The sequence below is a fragment of the Ursus americanus genome, chromosome 17 (genome assembly GCF_024610735.1).
Source record: "Ursus americanus isolate L20-20 chromosome 17, mUrsAme1.1.p, whole genome shotgun sequence".
Taxonomy (NCBI): domain Eukaryota; kingdom Metazoa; phylum Chordata; class Mammalia; order Carnivora; family Ursidae; genus Ursus; species Ursus americanus.
Genome location: NC_142143.1, coordinates 8,879,544 through 8,904,603, shown reverse-complemented (window position 1 = coordinate 8,904,603; position 25,060 = coordinate 8,879,544). Strand labels below are relative to the sequence as shown.

The window sequence follows — 25,060 nt, the reverse complement described above, 5'->3', positions numbered from 1 at the left end:
GTGTGCACCGACGGTTGCGTGCAGGTGTGTGACTCTGCGTGTGAGAGAGAGTGCGCATGGGAGCCAGAGCCTGTGCCCCAGAAAGCTGGGGGAGGGATGGAGGCATTTCAGGCAAAGAAGCTTTCACTCAATTATTCTTCAAGCAGCGGGAGGGGGCGGGGGCTTCACAACAGTTGGACAGGTTTGCATGGCGTGTAGGAAAAGCCTTCACTTCCCCACTGATGGTAGTGACAGGTGGAGCTGGCAGCCATGCTGGGGCCCTGGCGGGGAGGATGGGGGGGGCGAGGAGGGGGAGGAAGGGTCTGGTGAGCGGCACCGGGGGTGTGTGTGTCTTTCAGAGGGGGAAAGCAGGGACAGGTAGCAACTGAGTAGGTAGGATCTGGTAGAAGCCAGGAAACCAGAGGGGACCCCAGAGATCTGTCTCCAGTGGAGATCTGGGAAGACTTCCTGGAGGAGAAAAAGTGCCTCCAAGGCGGTTCAGGGCCGGTTGCATGTGGAGGGAGAGGCCCTGAAGGAGAGAACTCTGGCAGCCGTGAGGGCTCCGGTGTCGTCTTTGCCTTTGGGTCTTTCCCTGGCTCAAGTGGGTACTCCTGAGTCTTGGGGCCAGCTCTGAGTCATTCTTGGGCCTGTAGCACCCACACTGGCTTGGCTCATCGCGGACTCTGGTGTGGAAAAAGTTCCAGGACATTAGGGGCATCTGCCAGGATCTGTGAAGCATGAGTCGGGTTTCATGCACAGAGATGGGAGAGGCGGCACCCCAGGCGGAAGGGATGGTGGGTGCAAAGGCCTGGCGTGGGGGGTGCAGTGAGCCCATGAGGCTGGAGCCTGGGTGCCTTGCAGGGAGCGTGCCCAGGAGAGCGTGGATTTTTCCTGCAAGCGAAGTACAGTGTGTCTGTCCCATCCCCGGAGGTGCAGCCTGGGATACCTGGACTGGGTGAGCCCGTGGTTGGGCTCAGAGGCCTGACAGGGAGGGGCAGGTGTGGTGTGAGCCTGGCTGGGCAACCTGGGACATGTCGCCTCTCTCTGGCTCCTCTTCTCATCTGCAACTCTGAGCATCTAAGCCACTCTTGCTGGGGGCCTGCGACTCCGGGAGGTACAAGGACTGCGGGCTCGGCTCTGGGCCTCTGCCGGCAGCCAGGACTTGACACTAAGACTATGATCTTGCCGTCTGGTCATCACGGGGCTCAGCCAGGGGTCTCCCCGCGCCTTGGTTCTCCCCTGCTAGCCTTCCCTGGTCCAGAGGCTGCTGGGAAGCAAGGGCAAGAGTCATCTGGCACCGTGCTGGGCACTCAGTGGGGACCCAGGGCTCCTCCGTTTGCTCTGCCCCTACTGCATTTACTGGAATCCCCAGGGCGGTAGGAGGCAGATGCCACCAGGTCCCCTTACAGAAGAGGTGACAGCCCAGGCCACACAGCTGAGTGGGCCATAGCAGGGATTCTGACCCTGGATGCCTCTCCCCTCGAGGCAGCTGTGGGCACAGATGGGCCCTGAGTGTCCCTCCTGCTGTGTCCCTCACTCTCCCCCCTTTCTCTGCAGGATGGTCGAGTACTCTCTGGACCTTCAGAACATCAACCTGTCGGCCATCCGCACCGTGCGCGTCCTGAGGCCCCTCAAAGCCATCAACCGTGTGCCCAGTGAGTTGGCTCCCTGACCCTTGCCCCTCCCCCCCCGCCATTCCTGCACGAAGACAAGACTGACCAGCATCTCCCAGTGTCTGTGCTGGGCATGGGGTCCTTCAGTGACTGCACAGATGTGGTCCTGCTCCCACCAGGCTCACGGGCCCGTGTTTGGGCCTGAATGCGCTGGAGGGCGGTCCTGGCACCTCTGAGCCCCGAGAGAACTTGAATGGCAGCATCCTGGGGAGACTGGCTTTCCAGGGACAAGGCTCCTTGTGGGGGGCGGTGGTTAAGGGGGACACGCGTGTGAAAAGAAGCTGCTTGGTTTGAGAGAGAGCATCATGCCACCTTTCACTGGGGAGGGGACTCCTCACTTGTGCTGACTTAGAACCCAAGCTCCATCACCCGACCACGTCAGGACCCACCCATCCATCTGTCTGCCCACCCCCCGGTGTTGACAGGGTATGTTATAACAACAAGCCCTGACGTCTGCCCAGATTCTTAGTTTCCAGAGCTTTTCCATCTCCATGGTTTCTCGTGAGCCTTATAATCCCTCCGTGAGGGCGGTGGGCTGTTCTCATGGAAAACTGAGGTGAAAAGACCGAGACTTAGAGACACAAAGTAACTTGCTCTAGAGGCCTCCTGACTTCCCAAGCAGTGTTCTTTCTACTGCCCTGAGTTAGGAATGGGATGGGGGATGGGGGAGGAGGAGGAGGGAGTGCCCGGCCTGCATGGGACTTCAGCCCTGTTAGGGAAGGACAGGAAATTTTTTTTTTTTTTAAGATTTTATTTATTTATTTGACAGAGATAGAGACAGCCAGTGAGAGAGGGAACACAAGCAGGGGGAGTGGGAGAGGAAGAAGCAGGCTCATAGCGGAGGAGCCTGATGTGGGGCTCGATCCCATAACGCCGAGATCACGCCCTGAGCCGAAGGCAGACGCTTAACCGCTGTGCCACCCAGGCGCCCCAGGACAGGAAATTTTATGAGTACCCGCCCACCTCCTGTGTAGCATTTGACGTACTGATGGCTGACTTAATCCTCTCGACAACCTGGGTGAGGCTCAGAGAGGTGAAGCGGCCTGCATGATGTCACACAGCAATTCAGTGGCGGGATAGGGGTCTGCGCAGAGTTCCATGTGCTCTGAGCCCATCTCTTTCCCTGGCTCTATCTGAACCCCTGCTTCCCTTCCTTGCCCGAGCCTCAGTTTCTCTGTCTGCAGAAGAGGGGAGGTCCCCTGGCACCTCTTCCTCCTCCACAGTAAGAGTGGTCCTCATTCCCCCAATTCGCAGCCCTGGGGCCTTGGAGATTTGTCAACTGGCCCACCCAGCCAACCTCTCCACAGCCCGTGCACGGTGAGTGCCTGTGGGGCTGGCCTGACTCTGGGCAGGCCTAGTAGGGCAGTGGAGACCATGCTCCAGGGGATTTGTGGAGCAAGATGGGTGGTCAGACGGTAGCTTCATTCTGGGCAGGTCCGGGCAAGGTACGGAGGGGGTCCTGGGGGCGCTGGGGTCTCAAGGCCGCACATACAGGGTCACCTCCCCACATATGAATGTTGACATGATAGGAACCCTGAGCGCTACCTTGAAGGTCCTGAGGGAAGTGTGGGGAGGCATGGGTGGGGTAGGGGTGGGTGATGAGGAACAAAGCTGTGGGGGGTGTGGGGAAGGAGCAGCTCAGCGCTACCCCCTTGGTCCCCTCCCACTGCCCTGGGGAGACTCCCTTGGGGGCAGGGCAGGGAGGTACCAGCTTCTCTCTGTCCTTCCCACCCCCACCAATCCCACAAGGCTCCTTAAAGATAAGCTAGTTCAAAACTGTCTTTAGCCCATTGGACAAATGAAGAAAATGAGGCCCAGAGAGGGCCGTGAGCAGTCCAGGGTCACATAGCAGGCAGCTTGGAGCCCAGGTGTCTAACCAGTACACCTGCCACAGTGTGTGTTCCCTCCCTGATGCCTCACCACCCTTTACTGGGGAACTGGCCACGAGATGGACTTCCTTCCGCCCACAACTATGCCTGGTACATGGAAGTCGCTCAGAAAATATGTTACGTGGACATACTGGGCAAATGTATTGAGCAGCAGTCCTGTGCCAGGGCCACGGTGCCATCAGTGCTCAGACAGAGAGGTGCCCAGGCATTGTGGACCATGCGGGCACAGTGTGGAGAGGGCAGGGGCTGGTGGTCTGCGACAGTGTCCGAACTGAGACCCAGGGCAACCCGGGGATTAACTAGGCCAGGAAGAGCTTTGGAAATGCCTAGCAGGAGTGAGCAGCATGGGTGGGGGCAAGTTGGCCCTAGAACGGCTCCAGGACTGTGCGTGAGTGATGGCTGGGACCAGACGGGGCAGGACTGAGAGAGCACATGCCTGGAAGGCCCAGGCCTCACCTTGGGGAGTTATGGGGGAAGCCTGAGCAACCTCAGAGGGAGGGCATGGGAGGGGCCACATTTCTCTTGCCCATCGCTCCCCCCAGCCCTCCCCATTGCTGTCCCAGGGGAAGCAGGGCCAGCTCTCAGGAGGCAGCCACCCTGTGTCCACTGTCGCGCCCCAGGGCACAGAGCCCACAGGCTGGGACCCCTTCCCAGAGACATGTATGCAGTGCGGGGGGCATACACAAGCGTTTGTCCACCATCCTGCATTCTGAATCTCCAGGTCTCAGGAACAGTGATGTGATGGGACATTTGAGAAGAGAAGGTGGGGGGGGCAGGGTGTGGGTCTCTCTCTATGGGGGGGTTCTGTACATCCATGTGTGTGTGCATGGGGGTATGAGGGTCTCTGTGACCACAGGAGACCACGTGTGTGTACATGCGTGTGCGTGTGGGGTGTGTGGCACCCGTGTCTCTCCCTGGCCCCCCTCCTCCCTCTTCCACAGCCCTGAGTGAGGAGCTCATTAGGCAGCTCCTGCCTGTGGAGGTCACTTCCCGGTCCCAGCACCAGCCTCCCTGGTTCTCTGGAGAAGGGCCGCGAAGGGCCCTGCGCTCCCGAAGGCTCCAATTTTGGAGGCTGCTTGGCCCGCAGAGCCCAGAGAGGGGTTCGGGTCCTTCCTCAGGGGCCTCCCGCCTGCTAATAGGCGTGACTGGGAGGCCCAGGAGGCCGGAGTTGGGGAATAGTTTCCTGCTTGAGCTGACTGCACCTCTCAGCTGACAGAAAGAATCTCACGGTCTCAGAGCCTGGCCTGGGGGAGCGTTGGGAGCACAGACCCTCTGGGAGCCAAAATATACCCAGTGCGTCCCCTCCCCCATCTTAGAAGCCACCCTGTGCTTCCCTTGGAAAGAGACCTTCAGATCAATTCGTATGGATGAGGAATTTAACAGGAGCCTCCGGCTGCTAGAGCAGGTGGTTTGGTCCATCCCCTTCTTTATGGGAGGGGCAGCTTTGGTCCCAGGTCCCACGTCCTCTGCCCAGAGTCACCACGGAATGGTGGCATGGAGAGGGGGCATGAGTTCTTAGAAGTGCCTCCTAGAGAGATTTGGTTGGTTGCCTCCTTTCTTTCTAAATGTTTCCCTGCCCTGGGGACTGGCTCTTTTCAACAATAGCCTGTAGCTTTCAATGGTGCCACTAGATGGCAGGCTAGAGAGCCGGGAATAGTGAAATGATGGGTTATTAATTGCAAAACCGCGGAGAATGGGTAGCTCCTTGCAATTGAAAAAGTATAGCAATGGCTGCAAAGCCTCAGCACGATCTGCCAGGAAGACGTAGTTGGGTTGTCAGGGAATGCAAGTTCTGGTTGTTGGCTCTGCCAGGAGCCTGCTGTGTGATCTGGGAAGTCCCTCGGTGTCTCTGGACCTGTTTCTCTACTTGCACAAAGCAAGAGGAGGACTGGATTCGATGTGTTGTTCTCAACTTTGTCCAGGATGGATGGGGCACCTGGGAGTCACGGTGCTGTTTACAAACCTAATAAAATATGTCCATCCACCCTACCATGCAGGTCTCTGTCCTGGCCACTCTGCCTTTGATGGATAAAGGGTAGCACAGCGTGGAGGAGAAGGTTGGGGAGGGAGGGAGGGAGGAAGAGAGGAAGCACCAGACTGTGAGCCAGGAGGCTGGGTTCTGGCTCCTTGCTGCGGCCTTCATAAGTCACTGTCCGTTTCTGGGCCTTGCTTGGCAAGATGGGGCTGATTATTTCTAAAAGAGCCCCGTCCTGGCACCAGGCAACTCCAGGCCTGCGCCCCCGGTAAGTCGGTTGCAGTGCCTCCCAAAGCCCCTTGGCCACACCATTTAAGTATAAAAAGTGCCTTTTTTTCTCCAGTAAGAAACTAGGGCAGTTACTGCTAGGCTCTGAGCGAGCTGGGTCTGAGCTGCGGGCCCACATCTGTACCTGACTGACCACCATGCACCTCAGCCCAGGCTGTGGAGAGGGGTGGGAGGGAGGCCTGGGGAGCACGGGGGCAGCTGCTGGGGATGCTGAGCCTGGCCTGGGCCACTGCCCGTCCACAGAGCCCTGTCCAGCTCACGGTCCCGGGTTCAGCAATCACCCACGGCTGTGCAGGGGCCTTTGGGCTGCGCCCGGGGTGGGGGCGATGCAGAGAGGTGGGGACACGCTCCCAGGGCAGGGCCCATGGACAGGGAGGAAGCCACTGTCAGGTCCCAGCTGTGGGACCAGGAACTGAAGCTTTGCTCTACACCGACAGGCCCAGGTTCGAGTCTCAGGCCTCTACTTGCCCGTCGTGGGACCTTGGGCATCCATGCTCCTCTCCCGGCCCCCATTTCCCCAACAATAAGATAGGGTTAATAATACTGATTTCTATACAGTTTTGTAAGAATGAAATACTATAATGTGCGGAAAGAGTTTAGCACAGAGCTCGGTGTGCAGTAAGTGGTCAGTAGGCGTTACTATTGGGAAGATGGTGCTGGAACACTGAGGACAGAGGGCAGGGGCATTAGGGCATCTTTGCAGAGGCTGATTTGGGGAGACAATCACCAAGTGCACAGAGAGCTGGGGAGGGGGTTTTTGGCAGATGGACCTGCAGGTGCAAAGGTGGAGAAGAAGGGCTGTCTAGGACATGTCGGCTGGGCAGGGGGCTGCAGACAGGGGCAGGTGGGAGGTGAACTTTCCACATCCTCTAGGGATTGACCAAGAATGATAAATGGCTGAAATCCACCAAGGGCTTTCCGTGGCTACTTCGTTTTGTTTCCTAACAGCCCTAGGATGGTGGTACCGTTACGATGCCCACTTTACAGATGGGGTAATTGAGGCACAGGGAGGTTGAATAAACTGCCCAGGCCACGCAGCTGGCTGGGGGCAGAGGTAGGATTTGAACCTGTGCTCACATGATCCCCCAGGCCTTTTTGCTCCTTTCCACCACCCCCTCCCTCTCCCCGGAACTTGTAGGTGCCCCAGTCAGCCACCCCGTCTGCAGGGCATCAGGGAAGTCCCTGCCCACATCCACGGTCAAAGCAGAAGTGATGTCCTCAGGACCCTTCCCGAACACCTTTCATTGGCAGAGCACAGAGCTCCTGGGGTGCGGGTGCTGTGGGACCTCACAGGGACAAGTCCAGCAGGAGGCAGGGAGGCACCGTGGTTAGTAAAGAGTGTTGCTGCCAGGATTCAAAGCTTGGTCCTACGTTACTTAGCTTTGGGATCCTGGGAAAGTTCCTCTCTTGCTTCGGTCCTCTGTCTGCACAGTGAGGATGGCACATAGCACCTCCGTGTAAGTTTGTCTCCGCACCAGGCATTGAACAGGTGCCCAGCCCCCTCCCTGCTTCTCTCACGGAGGGAGGTTCCCGGTGTTGGGGCTACAGATGGCAGCATCCAGAGTAGTGAGACCGGGGTTTGCGCCTGGGATCTTGGCCAGTGGCTCCACCTCTCAGACCTCAGTTTCCCCATCCCTGAAATGGGGTCCCAGCCCTCCTTTGCTAGACCGTGGGGCCGCAAGATGTCCACACAACATCTGCTTCTGGGAGGTGCCCGTACCAAACATTGATTGTGTGGGATTCTTATACCCTTGGGATCTTGGAATTAGCCTTGCTGACGGAGAATCTTAGACTCATCAAGCCTCAGAATCCTAGACTCTTGGTTTCAGGGATCCTCAGAGCCCTGGTTTCAGAATGAGAAGTCTTTGAATGATCTGGTCTTGCAGGCACGTCTTCGATTGCCTGTCAGGCTAAGGGGCCCTGGACTCATGGCTGGCACCTTGCCCCTTACCCCAGGCCTGCTGTGGCCCTTTCTGCCCAGGCTCATGCCCAGCTGGGTCGTGGTTAGGCCCGCAATGCTGAGGATAGACGAAGAAGGCCCCAGGATTCCTTCTTGGACCCTGCCTTGCGAGACATCTGTTGGAAAGGAAGCTGGGAGACTCACTTGGAAACAGAGTTTGCATGAAAATCTCAGCAGTTTCACCGAGAGTGTGTGTTTACTTGGGCCTTGGGGATAGCTGAAGGAGGCTCCCACCCCAGGCCATACCTTGGACTTCAGGGCTGTCTGTCCTTGGCACCCACAGGGCCTCCCAGAGAAAGTACTGGCAGCCCCCATGGGGAAGGTAGGGAGGGGAGGAGTGTGGCAGGGGACAGAGAAGGGAAGACGGGTGGAGGGGCCCGATTTCCCCGGGGCTGCTGCTGTCTCAGAAGAGATGGAGATAGGTGGGAAAACATCTGGCCCGAACATCTAGCGAGAACCTGACTTGAGAACAAGAAGAGAAGCCAAGTGTGTGGAAGGAGAAATGCTTGGGGGTGGGAGCAGGGTGAAAGCTCTTCTTTCTCTCCCCCAACATCAAGCTCGAGGTCTACTCTACAAATCAGGAGGGAGCAATTCCTGGGGAGGATACCAGGTCAAGGGAGTGGGCTACTATGTATTCATTCATTCATTCATTCACTCACTCACTCATTCATTCATCCAAAGTAGCACCTACTAAGGGGCCATGGAGGTTTAGACGCAGCCCCTTCTCTGCAGGCAGATATTCAAGCCCGGATCTGTGGGCCAGTGGGACAGGTGCTCTGATGGAGGCAGCAGGGGGTTGGGGGAAAGGGTCACTAACATGTATTTTGAGGAGGTTTTACAGAGGAGATGGGGACAGGACATTTGAAGAATAAGTGGGAGTTCTTTGGGCCATAGTGGGTTTGGGGACCTACCATGCGACAGGGGCTAGGACCACCCCCTAGGCGTGAGCACTGTCCTGGGATGGAGGGTGTCGGGGTGGCATTTGTTTGCAGCTCAGGAGTGGGCACTGAGGGCCCCTCATCGGCCCCTAGGCTCCTTCCCCGCTGGGCTGCGGCCAGCAGCTGTGTCCTCAGCAGCACGGCCGTATGCTGCCTGGCCCGGCCTCCTCAGCGCCCACTGTGCCCCTGATTAGTTGGCGGTGGCGGTGGCAGGCACAGCAGACGGCCTCTCCCGGTCGCTCAGCACCCTCCGCTGACCTAGCCAGACCAAAGAGGGGGGGAGCCCCTGGGCCAGCCGCAGCCTCGGCCCCTTTTGCCCTCAGCCCGGCACCCTTTCTCCTGGCTGCGGGCTGTGCCCCTGGCAGAGGCTGGCGCGGGTCCGGCTCTTTCTGCTTGAGCCGGCCTGGCAGAGCGGCTGCGCTAATCTGGGCTGACAGCTCCTGTCTGCAGACAGCACCCTGGACCCAGGGGAGATGCCCGTCAGGAAGCGCCGCCCTGTCCCTCTCCCTCCAGCTCCCCCACTGCCACCAAGGGCCTCCTGCCCGGCTGCTGCCCAGCTTCCCTTAGAGCAGGGGGTCTGGTCGAGGGGTTCCCGGTGTAAAGGGGTGAAAAGCTTGAGCAGCTCCATCAGTTTGCCCACCTGCCATCTGTCTCCTGCCAGCTCCCAACTCTAAGTGCCCCCTAGAGAGTGTACCCCGAGGCCGCCCACCCGATAGTCCTAGGCCATACTCCTCTCCCCTAACCCCAGACCCCACGAGCTTATGAAATGCCTTCACATAGATGTCCACCAGGCACTCCAAACACCCCGTGTCCGAACGGAGTCCCGTGTCCCCGTGACGGCGGCTCCATGGCTCTGGCCGCAGGCCCCAGACCTTGGAGATCCCCCGACTCCTCTCTTCCTCCACCCCCACATCCCATCAATCGCTTGACCGTCCGAAAGCTCCAGCGTTTAGCCGTATCCCCAGCCTCCACTGTCACTGTCATCTGGACCCAACCAGATGCGGATTATCGTCATGGCAGGTGAGCCATGGCTGGGGAGGAAAGATGGACGGGAGGCACAGTCCCCGTGACACTCACACAGGAAGCGGCGTCTGGTAGGGAGGACATGGGGACGGCACGAGCAGAGCCACGTCTCCTAAGGGCCCCCCTCAGCGCTCCCCATTTCTGTCTCAGGGGAAGGGCTGTCCTCAGGAGGCAGCCACCATATGGCCACTGTCACATCCCCTGGCCTTGGAGCCCGCAGGCCGGGCCCCCTGCACCGAGATGTGTGTGCGTGTGCCAGGGCTCACACACGGGCGATCGTACACCATCCTACAGGCTGTCCGCTTCTAGGTCTCCAACTTCCACCCCGGCCCCCCAGAGTCCATGCTGCCCTCACAGCCGGGGGGCCCTTTCAAACCCTCCTCAGACCGTGTCTCCCTTCTGCCCGTGACCCTTGGGGGAGCAGAGGCTAGAGTTCTCGCCCCTGCGGGGCAGCCCTGCTCCACGCCCCTCTTGCTCACTTCCCTTCAGGCACACTGGCCTCCTGGCTGTTCCCTGACCATGCCCGCCTCCTCCCCACCCCTGGGTCCTGGCCTGGCTGCTCCACCAGTGCCTGGAGAGCTGTGCCCCAGGTGCCCGTGCTGCAGACTCCCTCAGCTCCTGGGAGCCTGTGTCCTGTATCCTCTCGCCAGCCAGGCCTCTCCTGGCCTCTGGTTTATACTGACCCTATCCCTGGCCCAGCTTGGTGCTCCCCATCCCTTTCTCCTCCTCCGCCTGCTGTTTCCATAACACTTACCACCCAACAAATGAGGAAATGGACTTATTATGTTTGTGGTTTTCTGTCTCCCCCTCCCCCATCTAGCATGTCCACCTCTAGGGGGCAGGGGACTTGGTCTGTTTATCCATTTGTTTGTTTTAACTGATGCATATCTAGAGCCTAGAACAGTGCCTGGCATGTAGTAGGTCCTCACTAAATATTAGCTGAATGGCTCCTTCTGCCTACCCATCACTCCTTTATGGCCGTCCTTGCGGGGTACCACTCTGTGCCAGGCCCTGGGCTGGATTAGAGGATGCAGAACACCCCTTAGGGGACTCGTGCTCAGGACACTGTCCATTTTGGGGGGCGTGGGTAGAGCCATGAACTGGGGAAGGCCAGGAGCATCAGAAGTGCTGTGACAGAGGGAGGGCGGGGGCCGTGGTGTTCATTGCAGGGGTATCAGCCCAGCCTGGGGACCAGAAGAGATGACCACTCAGCTGAGGTCTAAGAAAGGAGGAGGGATGGCCTTGTGAGTGTGTGTGAGGGCTTCCCAGGGGCTGGCGGGGGATCGGCCTGGCTGTGTCACACCAGCCTGGGGCCCTGCGGCCCTGGGGAGTGGACCCGACACTATTGCCCAGTAGTAACAGGAACCCTCGTGGTGGACGTGGGGTAGGGCCATGTAGGTGGGGGCACAGTGTGTGCAAAGGTGCGGAGTAGGGACGCTGGGGCATCGGCCAGTCTGGCTGGAGCAGCAGGTGTAGGTGTGGCCTGGTGGACAGAGGGAGGCGTGGCTGGGGGGAGAGGCTGGGGCCTGTGAGTAGGGGCTGGCGGGTACTTTCCCTGTGGGGGTGGATGGACTGCCGGCAGTTTCTGCCTTTGGGGGCTTCTCCTCTGAGGTATCCTGAGCCTGTGCTTTTCTTGAGAGGCTGGCTGGATTATCTTCTGTAGGTGAGGCCACTGGGGTCCAGAGAGGGCAAGCTCTGTCTCAAGGCTGCCCAGCCAGGACTGACACCCACATATCCTGTCCTGGGTTGGTGCTCTGGGGACTCACCAGAGTAGAGACTGCACTGGGTTTCCTGGGGACTCTGGGGTCCTCTTTCCTTTCTTGGCTGGGGGATCAGAGCCTTCAGCCATACTCATGCAGTTGCCTGGAGCCTGTTCCTGGACTCTACCCCAGGCTGAAGGTCCAAAAAGTCACACTAAGCAGGCAGAACCAGATAAGCTCATCCCGAGAGATGGCGAGTGAGAGCCTGGGGGAACTGGAGGCAGGAAGGCTTCATGACTAACTGGGGGTGGAAATCAGAGAAGACTGCCTGGAGGAGGAGGGCTGGGCTGGGGATAGGTGTAGAGGGACATGAGTAGGAAGGATGGTCTGAGGCAGACGTCTCTGTCTCCGTCGCTTTTGGTCTCTCTTTCTCTCCATTTCTTGTTCTCCCTCTCCTCTCTGCCTCCATCTCCTGTGCCCAGTGCCAGGGGAACTGAGGGCAGAGAGGAACTGTCCCACTTGCCTTAGCTAATTACTTGACTGCGGGTGTAAAAGGAGGATTAGCCGGGGTCTCGTGGGGTCCTCCCTGACTCCCTAATCCTGTGGCCCCTTTTCCCTGGCACGGAAACGATGGATTCGTTCTGAGTCCCTAATTAGCTAATTATGCCTTGGCTCAGTGGCCCTGGGACTCCCTGGGCCCAAGGGAGGGCTTGGAGTGAGCTGGGGCCTGGCTCGGCAGAGGGAAGAGGGGAGGGGGGATGGGCTGCCATTCAGGGAAGCAAGCCTGGCAGGTTTTGAGGAGCCTTTCAGAATTTCAATATCCTGGAGAACAAGGGAAATGTAATTAATTGAGCAACAAAGGCCGGCCCAGGGGAGCAGCCGGGGAGCAGCCAGGCTGGGACTGTGCAGAGCCACCGGCTTCCTCGTGGCCTTTCTGACCCAGCCTCTTCTCACGTGGCTGCTGGCCGCCAGTGCTTGCATCCTGCCTCTGTCCCCGTCCTCTAGTGCCCCGTCCAAGGGCTCGCCTGCTCAGAATCTGCCCATGGGCCTCCCTGACCGGCCACCTAGCACAGAGCCCCGCACTCCTTAGACTCCGCTTTGCAGTCACCCCCAAGCATGGCCGCGATGCACTCTCTGAATGGTCACATACCCTTGTGCCTTTGTCACAAGCTCCTGTCATCCTGCAGGGCCCAGCTCCAGTCCCTCCAGGAAGGTGCCCAGAGCTGCCACCACTTCCCAGGCTTGGTTGTGTTTCCCAACAATGTGGTTCCCCCGTCCCCCCGCTGCTAGACTGCAAGCTCTGAGGGGCTGAGATGCGGGAGTGTTCATGTTTGGATTCCCCCGAGCCCAGCACCGTGCTGGGCACGGCATTGGGAAGTGTTCTTTGGGCGAATGAACGATGGGGCACCAGGAAGGCCTGCAACTGGCTAAGGTCACATTTGGGTGGGTTTGGATGGATTGCAAGGGTGCTTGGTCTGTTTCCTTGCTTCCCTCCCCTGCATACCCTTGCCTACCCTGTTGGGGGTGGGGGTGGGGTATTGAGCCCTCACTAGCCCTGGCCTCCTCTCAACTGGAAGCCACAGCCTGCAAGGGAGCCCCACGCCCTTTCCTAGGAGGAGGCTGACCTAGTTTTGTGGGGAGGGAGGATGGGGTAGGCATTAATTATTGATTGGAAATCACGCCACACAGAGCTCGTGATGTAAATCCCAAATAATTACCCTCGTTAACAACCACCTTAGCATCATCCCTGGAATAAATAAAAATCCGGAGAGGGCGCCTGTTCTCCTTGTCACCATCTTTTCATCCTCCCCTCTCCAGTCTTCCATTCTTTCCTCATGACTTATCACATCATTCAGCAAATATTGGCTGAGCCTTTGTTCTGGGCTAGGACCCGCTGGGTTCTGAGAATGCTGACCAGACACAGGCCCTGCTCCCAGGAGCTTACAGCCCAGTGGAAGTGGCAGGAGGGTAAACATAATTATACACTAGGGCTAGAAGATTACCTAGTGAATGGGGCCTCCAAGGTTGTGCAGTATGCAACTTATACAACTGTACAAGGCAGCCTAGGTTAGGTCAGAGGTGCTGAGATTGCCCAAAGCAGAAGAGAGAGGGATGAATTCCACCTGGGATGCAGTGAGAAGGGGTAGGGGAAAGCTTTACAGAGAGAAAGTAGAGCTTCAACTGGGCTGTGGTGGGTGAATAGGGATTTGCCAGGCATAAGAGACATGGAAAGGTGTTCCAGAAAGAACAGCATGAGTAAAAGCACGGAGGTGTGAAATCCCATGGTATATTTAGGGAACTTCGAATAATTTGGTATTGAGAGAGAAATAGGCATAGGTGAAAGAGAGAGAGAGAGAGAGAGAGAGATTAAGCTGGAGAGGTAGGAAGAGTCAGACCTCACAGGATCTCAGAAGGTAGGCATTCAAGAGTGATATACCAGCTCCTGACCCACTTTGGGGCCACAGACATTTGTGTGGACCTTCTCCCAAGAAAAATTCATGATGTCGTACTTGTACATTTTATAGCAATTTCATAAGGTTTATGGACCTCCTGCAGTCCTTCCAGACCTTTCTGTCCTGGGTTCTGTTTTCCTCTGTTTTCTGTCTTGGGCTCAGGAATCGCCCCTGTTCTGTCCTGGGCTCTGTTTTCCCTGGGCTGGCTTCAGTCATAGGCAGGTGCTGCCCTGCTAAGGCAGGATGGTCCCAGCAGCGGTCCCAGCAGGTCCAGGCGTAACTCTTCCTGGTTTGCAAGCTCTGCAGAAAGTGAGCGTTTCCCTCCCCATGTAGTTCCAGCACAAGACTCAGGGCGGACCCTTATTGGTCCCGGCTGGGGTCACATGCCCATTCTGGACCAACCCCTGGGGCTAGGGGAACAGAATGTGCTCATTAGCCAGGCTCAGGTCATGTGATCTCCATGGCAGCCCAGCCAAACCACAGGGACTGGAGTGGGGGAGTGGGGCTGTTTTGTTTTGTTTTGAAGATTTATGTATTCATTTGAGAGAGCAAGATAGAGAAAGGGTGTACCAAGCAGGGGGAGGTGAAGAGGGAGAGGGAGAAGCAGACTCCCCACTGAGCAGGGAACCCAATGCAGGGCTCAGTCCCAGGACCCTGAGATCATGACCTGAGCCGAAGGCAAATGCTTAACTGACTGAGCCACCCAGGTGCCCCACGGGGCTGTGTTCATAGGACCGGGAAAGGAGGCCGGGCCAAACCACAGAGGTGACCCATCTGCCTGGGGTTTGTACTCCTGTGGATTCTCCAGTTACTGGGGTGGCTGGATCTTCCTCTGTGGAGCCAAGGGGGAGTGGGTGGCATACAAACAGCTAATGAGGTCATGATGATGGATGACATCACCCAGACTTGAGAGAGCAGGTCCGTTTCACAGGTGGGGGCTGGGGGTGGGACTGAGCCTGTGGAAAGGGAGAGGGCATGGAGGGTGTGGATGGTGGTGTGGATCAGCCCAGGGCAGGAGGGGCAGAAGGGCAGGATGGGGAGGTAGATGTGAGGGGTGCTAAGTGTGTGGGGGTGGGGCTGCAAGCTGTGGGGTGGGAACACCGGGGTTTGCTGAGATTTGGGTGTAGGCCTGGAGCTGGGGGACTTTCTCAGGGTGGCTGCTGTCTTCTTGGACCCCTTTGCTGAGAGGCCTTGTCTACCAAGAGGGGAAGGGACTGGCTCAAGGTCTCATGGCCAATAGGGTAGGATTTGAACCTGGATCTGTCTAAAAATCAGAGACTGCATGCTTTCCACAGGCCTTCTATTCCTACCTGCCGGGTTTCAGGATGTCAGGCCCCTCCAGGGTATAACTGATATATTCTGCTCCCCTCCCATACCTGCCTGAAGCCCCCCTCAGTCACCCTGACCTCCCCCCCCCAAGGGACTCCTGTCTCCATTCCCATTACCCCTTTTCTCCTTTTCTTGCCTCTGGCTTGGCTGATTCTTTGCAGCTGTTCCTCAGGAAGGAACGGCGTCTTCTGCTATCAGGCCAGATCTGAGTCCACCGCGGGCTGGCTCTCTGTAGGTTGTCCAGGAGCTCTGCCTGGTTCTATCATGGGTGGGGTGGGGCAGCAGAGTCGTTCTGGTTGGCTGGTATGACTGTATCCTGGCATGTTCGGGGAACCAGTGGCTGCCCCAGCGATGAAGAACATTTGGGAAGCATTCATTAGGCACCTACTGTGCTCATCTGGGTGGGTTATGGGCAGAGTGAGATGAGCCAGCCTCGGTCTCAGGCTGCCAGGTAACTGAGGGTTGCGGAGGGAATGCCAGGTGTGGTGTCAGGACACCTGGTTTAAATCCAGACCCTGCTGCTTCCCAGCTGTGCGACTCTGGGCAAGTAGCTTCAGTTCTATAAGCCTCCAGTTCTTCTTCTATAGAATAGGGGTAATATCACCAGCCTCACAGAGCTGTCCTGAAGACTGAGGGAGATTACATTTGTCCATTCCCAAGAAGAGAGTTTGGCATATCAGTGGAGCTCCATAAATAAATAGCTGCTTATTCATCCAGAATCTGGCGGAAGTGTGGTGGGGTCCAGAGCCATTTCTGTGGCCTCTGCGTGGAAGGGCAGACACCAAGGAGAGTGTCTGTCTAATGGCCACTGAGCAGGCTGGGAACAGTTGGGAGCCCCTGCCCGTGTGTCCCCACCTCTCGTCCCAGTGCCCCCTCCCTGTTTCTCTGAGCCTGCGCTCCCCCTCTGCCCTTGGGCCCTCTGCTCCCAAGTCTGACGGTCTCTCCACCCTCCCCCGCTCACAGGTATGCGGATCCTGGTAAACCTGCTGCTGGACACGCTGCCCATGCTGGGGAACGTCCTCCTGCTCTGCTTCTTTGTCTTCTTCATCTTCGGCATCATCGGCGTACAGCTCTGGGCGGGCCTGCTGCGAAACCGCTGCTTCCTGGAGGAGAACTTCACCATGTGAGTGTAGCCCCCGCCCCCCATGTGGGCAGGCTACCCTCAGGGCAGCGACTGTCGAAGCCGTCTAAACAGAAGCCAAGCTTTGGCGCTTGGAGGAGTTGGGTTGAGCTGTCTGAGAGATTTGGCATCTCCAGAATCTCCCGGGGAGGGGAGAGCCGCATCTTGGAGTGTACACACCTACACAGATGCGTTTGGACAGGAGCGGGCTACCAATTTACCGTGCGTTAGCGCGTTCCTGCCCGGCACCGGGCCCGGGGAGACAGAAATAGGGGAGTGTGCTCATTCAGCCTCTCACTCGGCAAAAGCACTCAAGTGGCTGCTCTTGCCAAGCCCGTGCTCAGCGCTGAGGCCCCAGCAGAAGACGGAGTTGCTGTCCTTGGGGAACGGGGCACAGATGCCTCTGCGAGTGGTTCTCGTGGACCGAGGACGTCTGCCGGAGGCATGGGGGCACTGCCCCATGGCGTGGGCTGAGCTTTCTCCCTCGCAGCCTGTCAGTTACGGAGGTGAAACTAAACCCGAGAGCCGGGGTGAGCACTGGGGAGGGGCCTGGCTCTCCTGCCCATTGCTGTGGGGACCGGTGGGGTACCTGGGTAGACCAGAGAAGGGGCACCCTTGTGGGAAAGGCCCTGTGGGAGGCGTGGGGGGTCTACACTTGTGTCGATCACTTGGAAGAGGTGGGCTCTGAGGCAGCAGGAGAGAGGGGCACCTGCTTCTCCTGGTCTCGGCGTCAAAGATGGAGATGTGCAGGTGTGAGCTCTCAGCTTTTGGGGTTCAGGACACGTCCAGACCCCTCTGTCCCACGTGGATCTTTCCCTTGGGCATTCCGTGGCCACCCCCGTTCTCATTGTCCCACTGCAGCCCCAGTGTCACCACCCTGCTGGAGGCCTTCCCCCCCCCCCACTGCCCCCCGCTCCCAGACACTCCATTGCCTTATCCTGCTTGATTTCCTCTTGGCACCATCTCTGTCTGAAATTACCTCCCTTGTGAGTTTATTCTACTTGGTTGTTGAGCGTCTCCAGACTGGTTTACTTACTTGGTTAACAGTGATGAAGTGCCCAGCGTAACAGGTGTGGTTGAGGTAATGCTTAAATTTGACCCCATGTGGAGGCCAGGCGACCGAGGTTAAGAGCGGAGTATCGGCTAGAATTTGAACTCAGGTTCCCCCGCCTGCAGAGCCCGCTGTGACTGCCCCTGGTGAGCCTGCTCCAAGCATCCCTCCAGGCGCAGAAGCTCCTGGGGAGACCCCAGGTGGTCGTTTTGGGGGTTCTTGAGCTCCCAATCAGGACAGTATCGCCCAGCTAGGAAGTGGCAGGATCCAGAATGTGAGCCCAGGACTGGTGTCCTCTGCAAAGCAGCTGGTCCCTTCTTCCAGATTCTGTCGAAGCATTAACATGCATGCACATGACCGTTCACATCCCAGACAGGTTTTCAAAATGCGAATTGCTCTGACAGTGAGGCTTGAGGGTGTTTTCACACCAGTGTTTCTTACTCCATGGATAAACAACAGTTCGTCTCGCCAGCCCCTGTTGATGGACCTTGCATGGTTTCCAAGGTTTGGCTCTTGCGTAAAAGAGCGCATCACGCACACGTGTGACCCTTATATGCACACGTGATCAGTGGCTAGGCTCGTAATTGCTAGTCAAAGTGTATGTCTATTTTTATACTTCTTTGGTGAAGATACAAATTGCATGCGGTAGTGGGCACAGCTATTAAGCGTACAGCTTAGTGAAGTGTTCCGTGGGTCTGCGCCAACGTAAGGCCACCCGGGGGGCCCCCTCCTGCCCCTGGCCGCTTCCCGTCCCTGTCACCCCAAAGTAGCCACTATTCTGACCTCTCTCACCATAGATTTGTGTTGCCTGTTTCTGAGGTTTCTTTCAGTGGCGTCTTTAACACCTTTGTGTCTGCTTCTTTGGCTCAGCGTAACGTCTTTGAGATTCACCCACGGGCTTGCGGGCGGCAGTCGTTTTTTTGGTTTTCATTGCTGTGGGTAGATATTGAGCAAATATACAAGTACTTATTTTTTTCAGTCCACTGTTGATTTGGGCTGTTTCTGGGTTTTTTGGCTCTTGTGACTCATGCACATTCTTGTACATATCTTTGGTGGATAGAGCTGTCCTTTCTTTGGGTAAATACCCAGGAGTGGAATCACCAAGGGTGCACGTACGTTTAGCTTGAGCAGATTTTTGTCAAGCGGGTTTCCAGACTGGCTGCACTAAATGTCTGCTTGCAAAATCTGAGAGTTCAGGGGCCCGGCATCCTTAGCAACATTTGGGATTGTCAGTCCTTTTAATTTTAACTATTCCAGTGAGAGGGCAGTGGTATCTTATCGTGGTTTTAATTTGTACTGCCCAGATGTCTAGTGAGGATGAGCCCTTTTTGCGGGCACACGGGCCATTCATGCATCTTCTTATGCAGGGTCTGCTACGGTCTTTGGCCATTTTTAGCTTGCGTTGTCCTTTCATTATAAGTTTGTAGTGGTTGGTTCTTTGTATTCTGGATTTGTGTCCTTTGGTGGCATATATATATATATATATATATATCAGATATTTTATTCCAGCCTGTTCCATTTTCACTCTCTTCATGGTGCTGTTGCATGAACAGAAGCTCTTAGTTGTGATGAAGTCCAGATTATCAATCACTGTTTTAATATTGCTTTTCGTGTCCAGTTTAATCCTTTCTTAACCCAAGGTGATGAAAATATTCTCCAACGTTTTCTCTTAGAAACTTTCCCATTTTATCTTTCACATTTAGGTCTGTATTCCATCTCAAATAATTTTTAGTATGGTACACGGTTGGGCTCCAGAGTCCCTTTCTATAAGGATGCCCGACTGTCCCAGCACGTTGATTGAGAAGTCCATCCTTTCTCTGTGGAGTTGCCGTGGTGTCTTTGTGACCGGCAGGTGGCCATTTGTATTCGGGGTGGATGCGTACATGTTAATTGTTGGTGGATGTTGCCAAGTTGTCTTCTAAAAAGGTTGTATTCCACCACCAGCGTGTGTGCACGTCTGTTTGCACTCGCTCTTTTCTGCACTCAGTACTATCAGCCCGGAAACATTTCTGTTTGTATGTGTGTAGAATGATCTCGATGTTGTTTTTGTTTGCATTTTCCTGTCATTAGTCAAGTGATCATCTCTTCTTATATATTGGTATATTGGCCCCCCCTTTTTTCAAGTACATTGGCCATTTTTATTTCATTTGTGAATTTTTTTTTCTTTGCATTTTTATGTCCTTTTTTCCCTAGTGGTTATTTTTCTTTTTCTTACTGAGTTACAGGAGATTTTAATATGCTGTAGTTATCTTTTATTTGTGTTTTTTTTTTAAGTTTACTTATTTATTTTTTTTAGTAATTTCTGTACCCAATGTGGAGCTTGAACTCACAACCCTGGCATCAAGAATCGCGTGCTCTTTCGACTGAGCCAGCCAGGCGCCCCTCTTTTATTTGTGTTATATGTTCCCAAGATTCATCCCAGAGGAATGGCAGTCGCTAACTTGTTTTTGTAAATAAAGTTTTATTGGAACACAGCCATGACACTTGTTTAACTATTTCCTATGACTATTTCACATTACAATGATGCAGTTGAGTAATTGGCACAGAGACTATATGGTCTGCAAAAAATATTTTCTTTCTTTCTTTTTTAATCCTTTATTTTGACAAGTACTTTTTTTTTTTAAGATTTTATTTATTTATTTGACAGAGAGAGAGGTAGCGAGAGAGGGAACACAAGCGGGGGGAGTGGGAGAGGGAGAAGCAGGCTTCCCGCCGAGCAGGGAGCCTGATGTGGGGCTCGATCCCATCATGACCGGAGCCTAAGGCGGATGCCTAACAACTGAGCCACCCAGGTGCCCCTGCAAAAAATATTTTCTATCTGGCCCTTTGCACAAAAACCTTGCCGACCTCTGCTTTATCCCAGTTTTTTGCTTATCTTTTTACTTAGTATGCTCTCTTTTGTCTCATAGAAATTTTACATTTGGGACTGCCTGGGTGGCTTAGTCACTTAAGGGTCCAACACTTGATTTTGGCTCAGGTTATGATCTCAGGGTCGTGAGCTCAAGCCCCACATCAGGCTGCATGCGGGGGCATGGAGCCTGCTTAAGATTCTCTCTCTCCCTCTCCTTCTGCTCCCCGCCCACCTCCCCACCCCCACCTCCTCTCCTTCTCTAAAAATAAAAAAAAGAAAAAGAAAGGAAGAAAATTTACATTTATATATAGTCAATCTTGACCTTTTCCTTTGTAGCATTTGGATTTTGTGTATTTTATCCAGAAGGCCTTATATATCTTGAGTTAACAAAAATGTTCCCTGTTCTCTTGTAATATTTTTGTGGTTATGTTTGTTTCATTTATGATTTTTAATCCACCAGAAGTTTATTATTTTAAATTATATAATATATTTTACTTAACCTAATGTAACCCAAAGATTATTATTTTCTTTCTTTTTTTTTTAAGATATATTTATTTTAGACAGAGAGAGCACAGCAGGAGGGGCAGAGGGAGAAGGAGAGAGAATCTCAAGCAGACTCCGCGCTCAGCGCAGAGTCTGACATGGGGTTTGGTCCCAGGACCCTGAGATCACTACCTGAGCCAAAACCAAGAGTCAGACGTTTAACTGACTGCACCACCCAGGCACCCCAAAAGATTATTATTTTCAATGTGCAATCAATATACATAATTAATGAGATAACTTACATTCTTTTTTTCTTTTAATACAAAGCCTTCAAGAAGTTTATTTTTATATATAGTGTGAGGTAGGGATGTGGCTTTATTATTTTCCAAACAGATAGCAATTATCTCAACACCATTTATTGTTTAGTTCTTCTATTCCCCATGGATCTGAAAAGGTGTTTCTGTAATAGACTATTCTGTTTTATGTGTGGGTTTGTCCCTGTGCTCTGTGGTGCTCCACGAATCTTTCTGTTCCTGTTGCAGTACCACACTTTAGTAATAATTGTAGTTGTATTTTGCTCTCTTGTCGGGTTGGACTCCACTCCTCTTTCTCCTTTTAAAAAATTGTCTTGACTCTTCTCCCATCCAGATAAATCCTAGAACCATCGGGCCAGACAAAAATACGTTGGGATTTTGATTGGATTGCAATGAATCATTGTTTAACCCCACAGGATGGGTAGGGCAGTGATTGTCAACTCTGTCTCACAGAGGAGGAAATTGACAGTCCAAGAGAGGAAGTTAACAGTCCAAGGTCACACAGATGGGAACGGGTGGGCCAGGCAGAGGGTCAGCTTCTCATCTGTTGGATCGGTAAAAGTCAGCATTTGTGGATTAAACACGTACTCTGGCCTGACCAACGGTGTGTGGGGACTGGGGAGCCTGAGACTCCGTCCTTGCCCTAACAGAACTGCAGCCTCCCAGAGAAGCTGGGTGCGTATGCCCCAGGAGCAATATGGGGGTGTGTGCAGGACACAGTCCCGCGACAGGGGACCAAGGACTAGCCCTTAGGGAAGGCTCCCCAGTGTGGCCGGGGTTGGGGGGGCACCCTGGAACTGAGCACACTGGGTCAGTGGGAGATTTTTCGACCCTGGGGAAGGGTGTCCTAGGTTGGGGAACAACATGGCAAAGGCCTGAAGGCAATGACAGGACCTGTTGGGACAGTTCTGCCATGCTACGTCGCCTCTGCCCTTTCTGCTCTGCCTGGTGGTGACCCGTCCCCCTTCTCCCCTTTTTCCCACTGTCCCCTGTGGGCAGACGAGGGGATGTGGCCCTGCCCCCCTACTACCAGCCAGAGGAGGACGACGAGATGCCTTTCATCTGCTCCCTTTCGGGGGACAACGGCATCATGGGCTGCCACGAGATCCCCCCACTCAAGGAGCAGGGCCGTGAGTGCTGCCTGTCCAAGGATGATGTCTACGACTTCGGGGCAGGGCGCCAGGACCTCAACGCCAGCGGGCTCTGCGTCAATTGGAACCGCTACTACAATGTGTGCCGCACGGGCAGCGCCAACCCCCACAAGGGTGCCATCAACTTTGACAACATCGGCTACGCCTGGATCGTCATCTTCCAGGTGAGGCCCCGCAGGCCTGGCCCCAGCCCCTGTGCCGCGGCCTGGGAGACCCGAGTCCGGTGCGGTGAGGGGTGGAGCAAACAGCTTCTGGCATGGAGGGTTTTGTGCTAGGGGTTTCACTGAAATCTGCCCAGCTTGCTGGCACACTGGGCGTTATCATGCCCCGATTACAGACAGAGCAACTGAGGTTCGAAAGAAAGGAAGCAAGCTGTTTGAAGATCCCATGCTATTTAATGGAGAATCGGGATTTTTAATCCCGGTCTGAATGACCCCAAAGCCTGTGCTCTTTGTGGAATCCCAGGTGGCCTGGGGGCAGATGGATCCCAGTGGGGAGGTCTGTTTCTAGAAGGGAGAGGCCCGACTCACGCCTTGTTCGAGGGGCTGACCGGGCAAGGCCCATGCTCAGGACCTGGGGGCAAAGACATTCCTGGTGGAGGTACTGCTCCAGCAAAAGCCTGGGTGCAGGGAAGCCCTGGGGTGTGCAGAGAGCACCGAGAGCTGTTTGTCTATTTGGGCAGGGTCTCTTGGACGGTTCTTTTGATCAGTCAGTAAGAAATACATTTTACTCCGTGCACGTGGAGACGTACGCTCACAGAGCAGCGTTACCGTTACTGCGTGTATAGGGCTTTACTGCCCTGCGTGGCCCCCGTGTGCTGCAGAGGACAGGGATGGGCTATGTGGAGGGAAATAGGGCTGTGGGACCTTGGATGCACTGCTTGATGTCTCTGTGCCTCAGTTTTTCACCTCTAATGTCGGAGTAATGACTGCTCTGAGAAGAAGCCAGGTGATGTGAGCAGAGCAGTCAGCCCAGCGTGGAGTGAGTGCTTGGTCAAGGTCACCTTCCTCTGCCCTCAGAAGGAAGAACAGGGCTGGAGCAGAGGGTGGTGGCTGAGAAGCCCCGAGGAGACGGGAGGGCCTTCCCCATGGTGGCAGCTCTGTGCGCTGTGCTGCTCTGTGGCTTTGCTCTGAGGAGCAGTGAGATCACAGACTTCAGAGCTGCAGGGTGTGATGTGATGTGAACACAGCCCGGCGGCTGTGTTTGGAGACCCTTGGCCCCGAGGGGGTGAGTGGGCTGCCCAGGGCCCCCTGCTTCCAGCCCTCCTGCCTTGGTGTGGGAGACTGGAGAGGGGTGGGCTCTGGAGCAAGAGGCACCAGGCTTAAGCCTGGCTGCCCGCCTTCCTGGCTGTGTGACAGTGGGCAGAGACTCTAACCTCTCTGAACTTCCGTCTCCTCACGTGTGTACCGGGGTAAGGCCGGCTGGCCCACGGAGCCTTGTGCAGAGTCCAAGAGGGGATGTGGACCAGGCAGCCCGGCACATAGTAGGGCGTTGGCCTGGGGCGCCGCCCCCCGTCTCAGGCCCGCTCCCCGCTCTGGCTGCAGGTGATCACTCTGGAAGGCTGGGTGGAGATCATGTACTACGTGATGGACGCTCACTCCTTCTACAACTTCATCTACTTTATCCTGCTTATCATAGTAAGTGTCAGGGGGCTGGGGCTCTCTGGGCACGCTCCGGGACCCATGCACCAGGGATGGGGTTGGGGGGTCCCCAGGGAGCTGCACAGAGCCAGGAGAGCTGAGTGGGAGGGAGCAGGAGGGTTATTTTTTTTTTTTTTTTCATTTTATTGTTAAGTAATCTCTACCCCCAGCGTGGGGCTCAAACTCACAACCCGGAGATCAAGAGTCTCGTGCTCCGCTCACCGATCCTGCCGGGCTCCCCAGGAGGGGCAATTTTTCAATGCCTCCGAGCACGGGTGATGAAGGGACTCGTCAGGGCGGCGGCGGGAAGCATCCGTCACTTTCTGTTGCTTTCATTCCTCATTTCTGGGCAGTTAAGTCCATCTAGTTGCTCCTGCTCGTGTTTCTCTGCCTCGTGGTCGCTGGGAATGCATTCTTCTCCTGACCTTAGCCAGGTGCGGCCCCTGGATGGGAGCTTCTCTAGGGCTCCAGCGGACTCCTCTTTTTCCTGGGGTGGGAAGAGGAGATGGGGGGGCCGCTTCCTCAAGGGGCGTCCGGAAATTCTCGGAGGGTTTCCTACCTCTCTGCCTTATGGGGGTCGCTTGGCGGTGGACAGAGCAGGGCCCTCCCCCGCTGGCAGCCCCTCCTGCCTCCGCCCCCCCCCGCAGTCTGTCCAAAGCGAGCTCATCCACCTTGTCATGCCCGCCTGCCTGCAGCTTCAGCCCCAGCACAGTCCCCCAAATGTCAAGGTGATTCACTCCTGGGAGAGTCATTGCTGGCTTCCTGCTGTTGTGAGGCTGGGTTTTCTGGCGTCCTGGTGGTGGGAGAGGGCACGCTTGGCTCTCTGGGGCAGCACCCCTTTCTGAGCTGGTGGGACCTTGACCTGGGGGTTCAGGACAAGCTGGCAAGTGACCTGAGACATACCTGCTGTTGGCTTTGCTCTGATGCCTTCCTGGGGAGGCTGGGGCTTTGGACCCCTAAGGAGACAGCCAGATAAAAGGAGTGGGGTCCGGGCTTCATTCAGCATTGCCGTTCACCCACTGGTCTGTCCATTGCCCCAGCACAGCCAGGGAAGCCTGCGCTGCTTGGAGCCCTGAGCTAAGCACTGGGAACTGAGCAGTGAGGTGGGCCTGGCTCTGCTCTTGAGGAGCTCAGTCTGGGGGCAGGGGCTGGGGGTGGGGGCGGAGATGGGCTACAGCTGACAGTGACCAGACAGGTTGTTAGGAGCCATGACAGAAGGAAGCCTGAGAGGCTGAGGGAGGAC

General features: G+C 55.7%; 1 protein-coding gene across 1 annotated transcript in view; it reads left to right on the top strand.

Moving 5' to 3' along the window:
- Positions 1-25,060, top strand: part of CACNA1I (calcium voltage-gated channel subunit alpha1 I) — a 104,659-nt gene that overhangs the window by 37,741 nt on the left and 41,858 nt on the right. The window contains exons 4-7 of the mRNA XM_045779846.2: positions 1,537-1,634; positions 16,171-16,330; positions 22,026-22,341; positions 23,722-23,814. Coding sequence (XP_045635802.2) covers positions 1,537-1,634; positions 16,171-16,330; positions 22,026-22,341; positions 23,722-23,814 — 667 coding nt within the window. The remainder of the gene's footprint in view (positions 1-1,536; positions 1,635-16,170; positions 16,331-22,025; positions 22,342-23,721; positions 23,815-25,060) is intronic.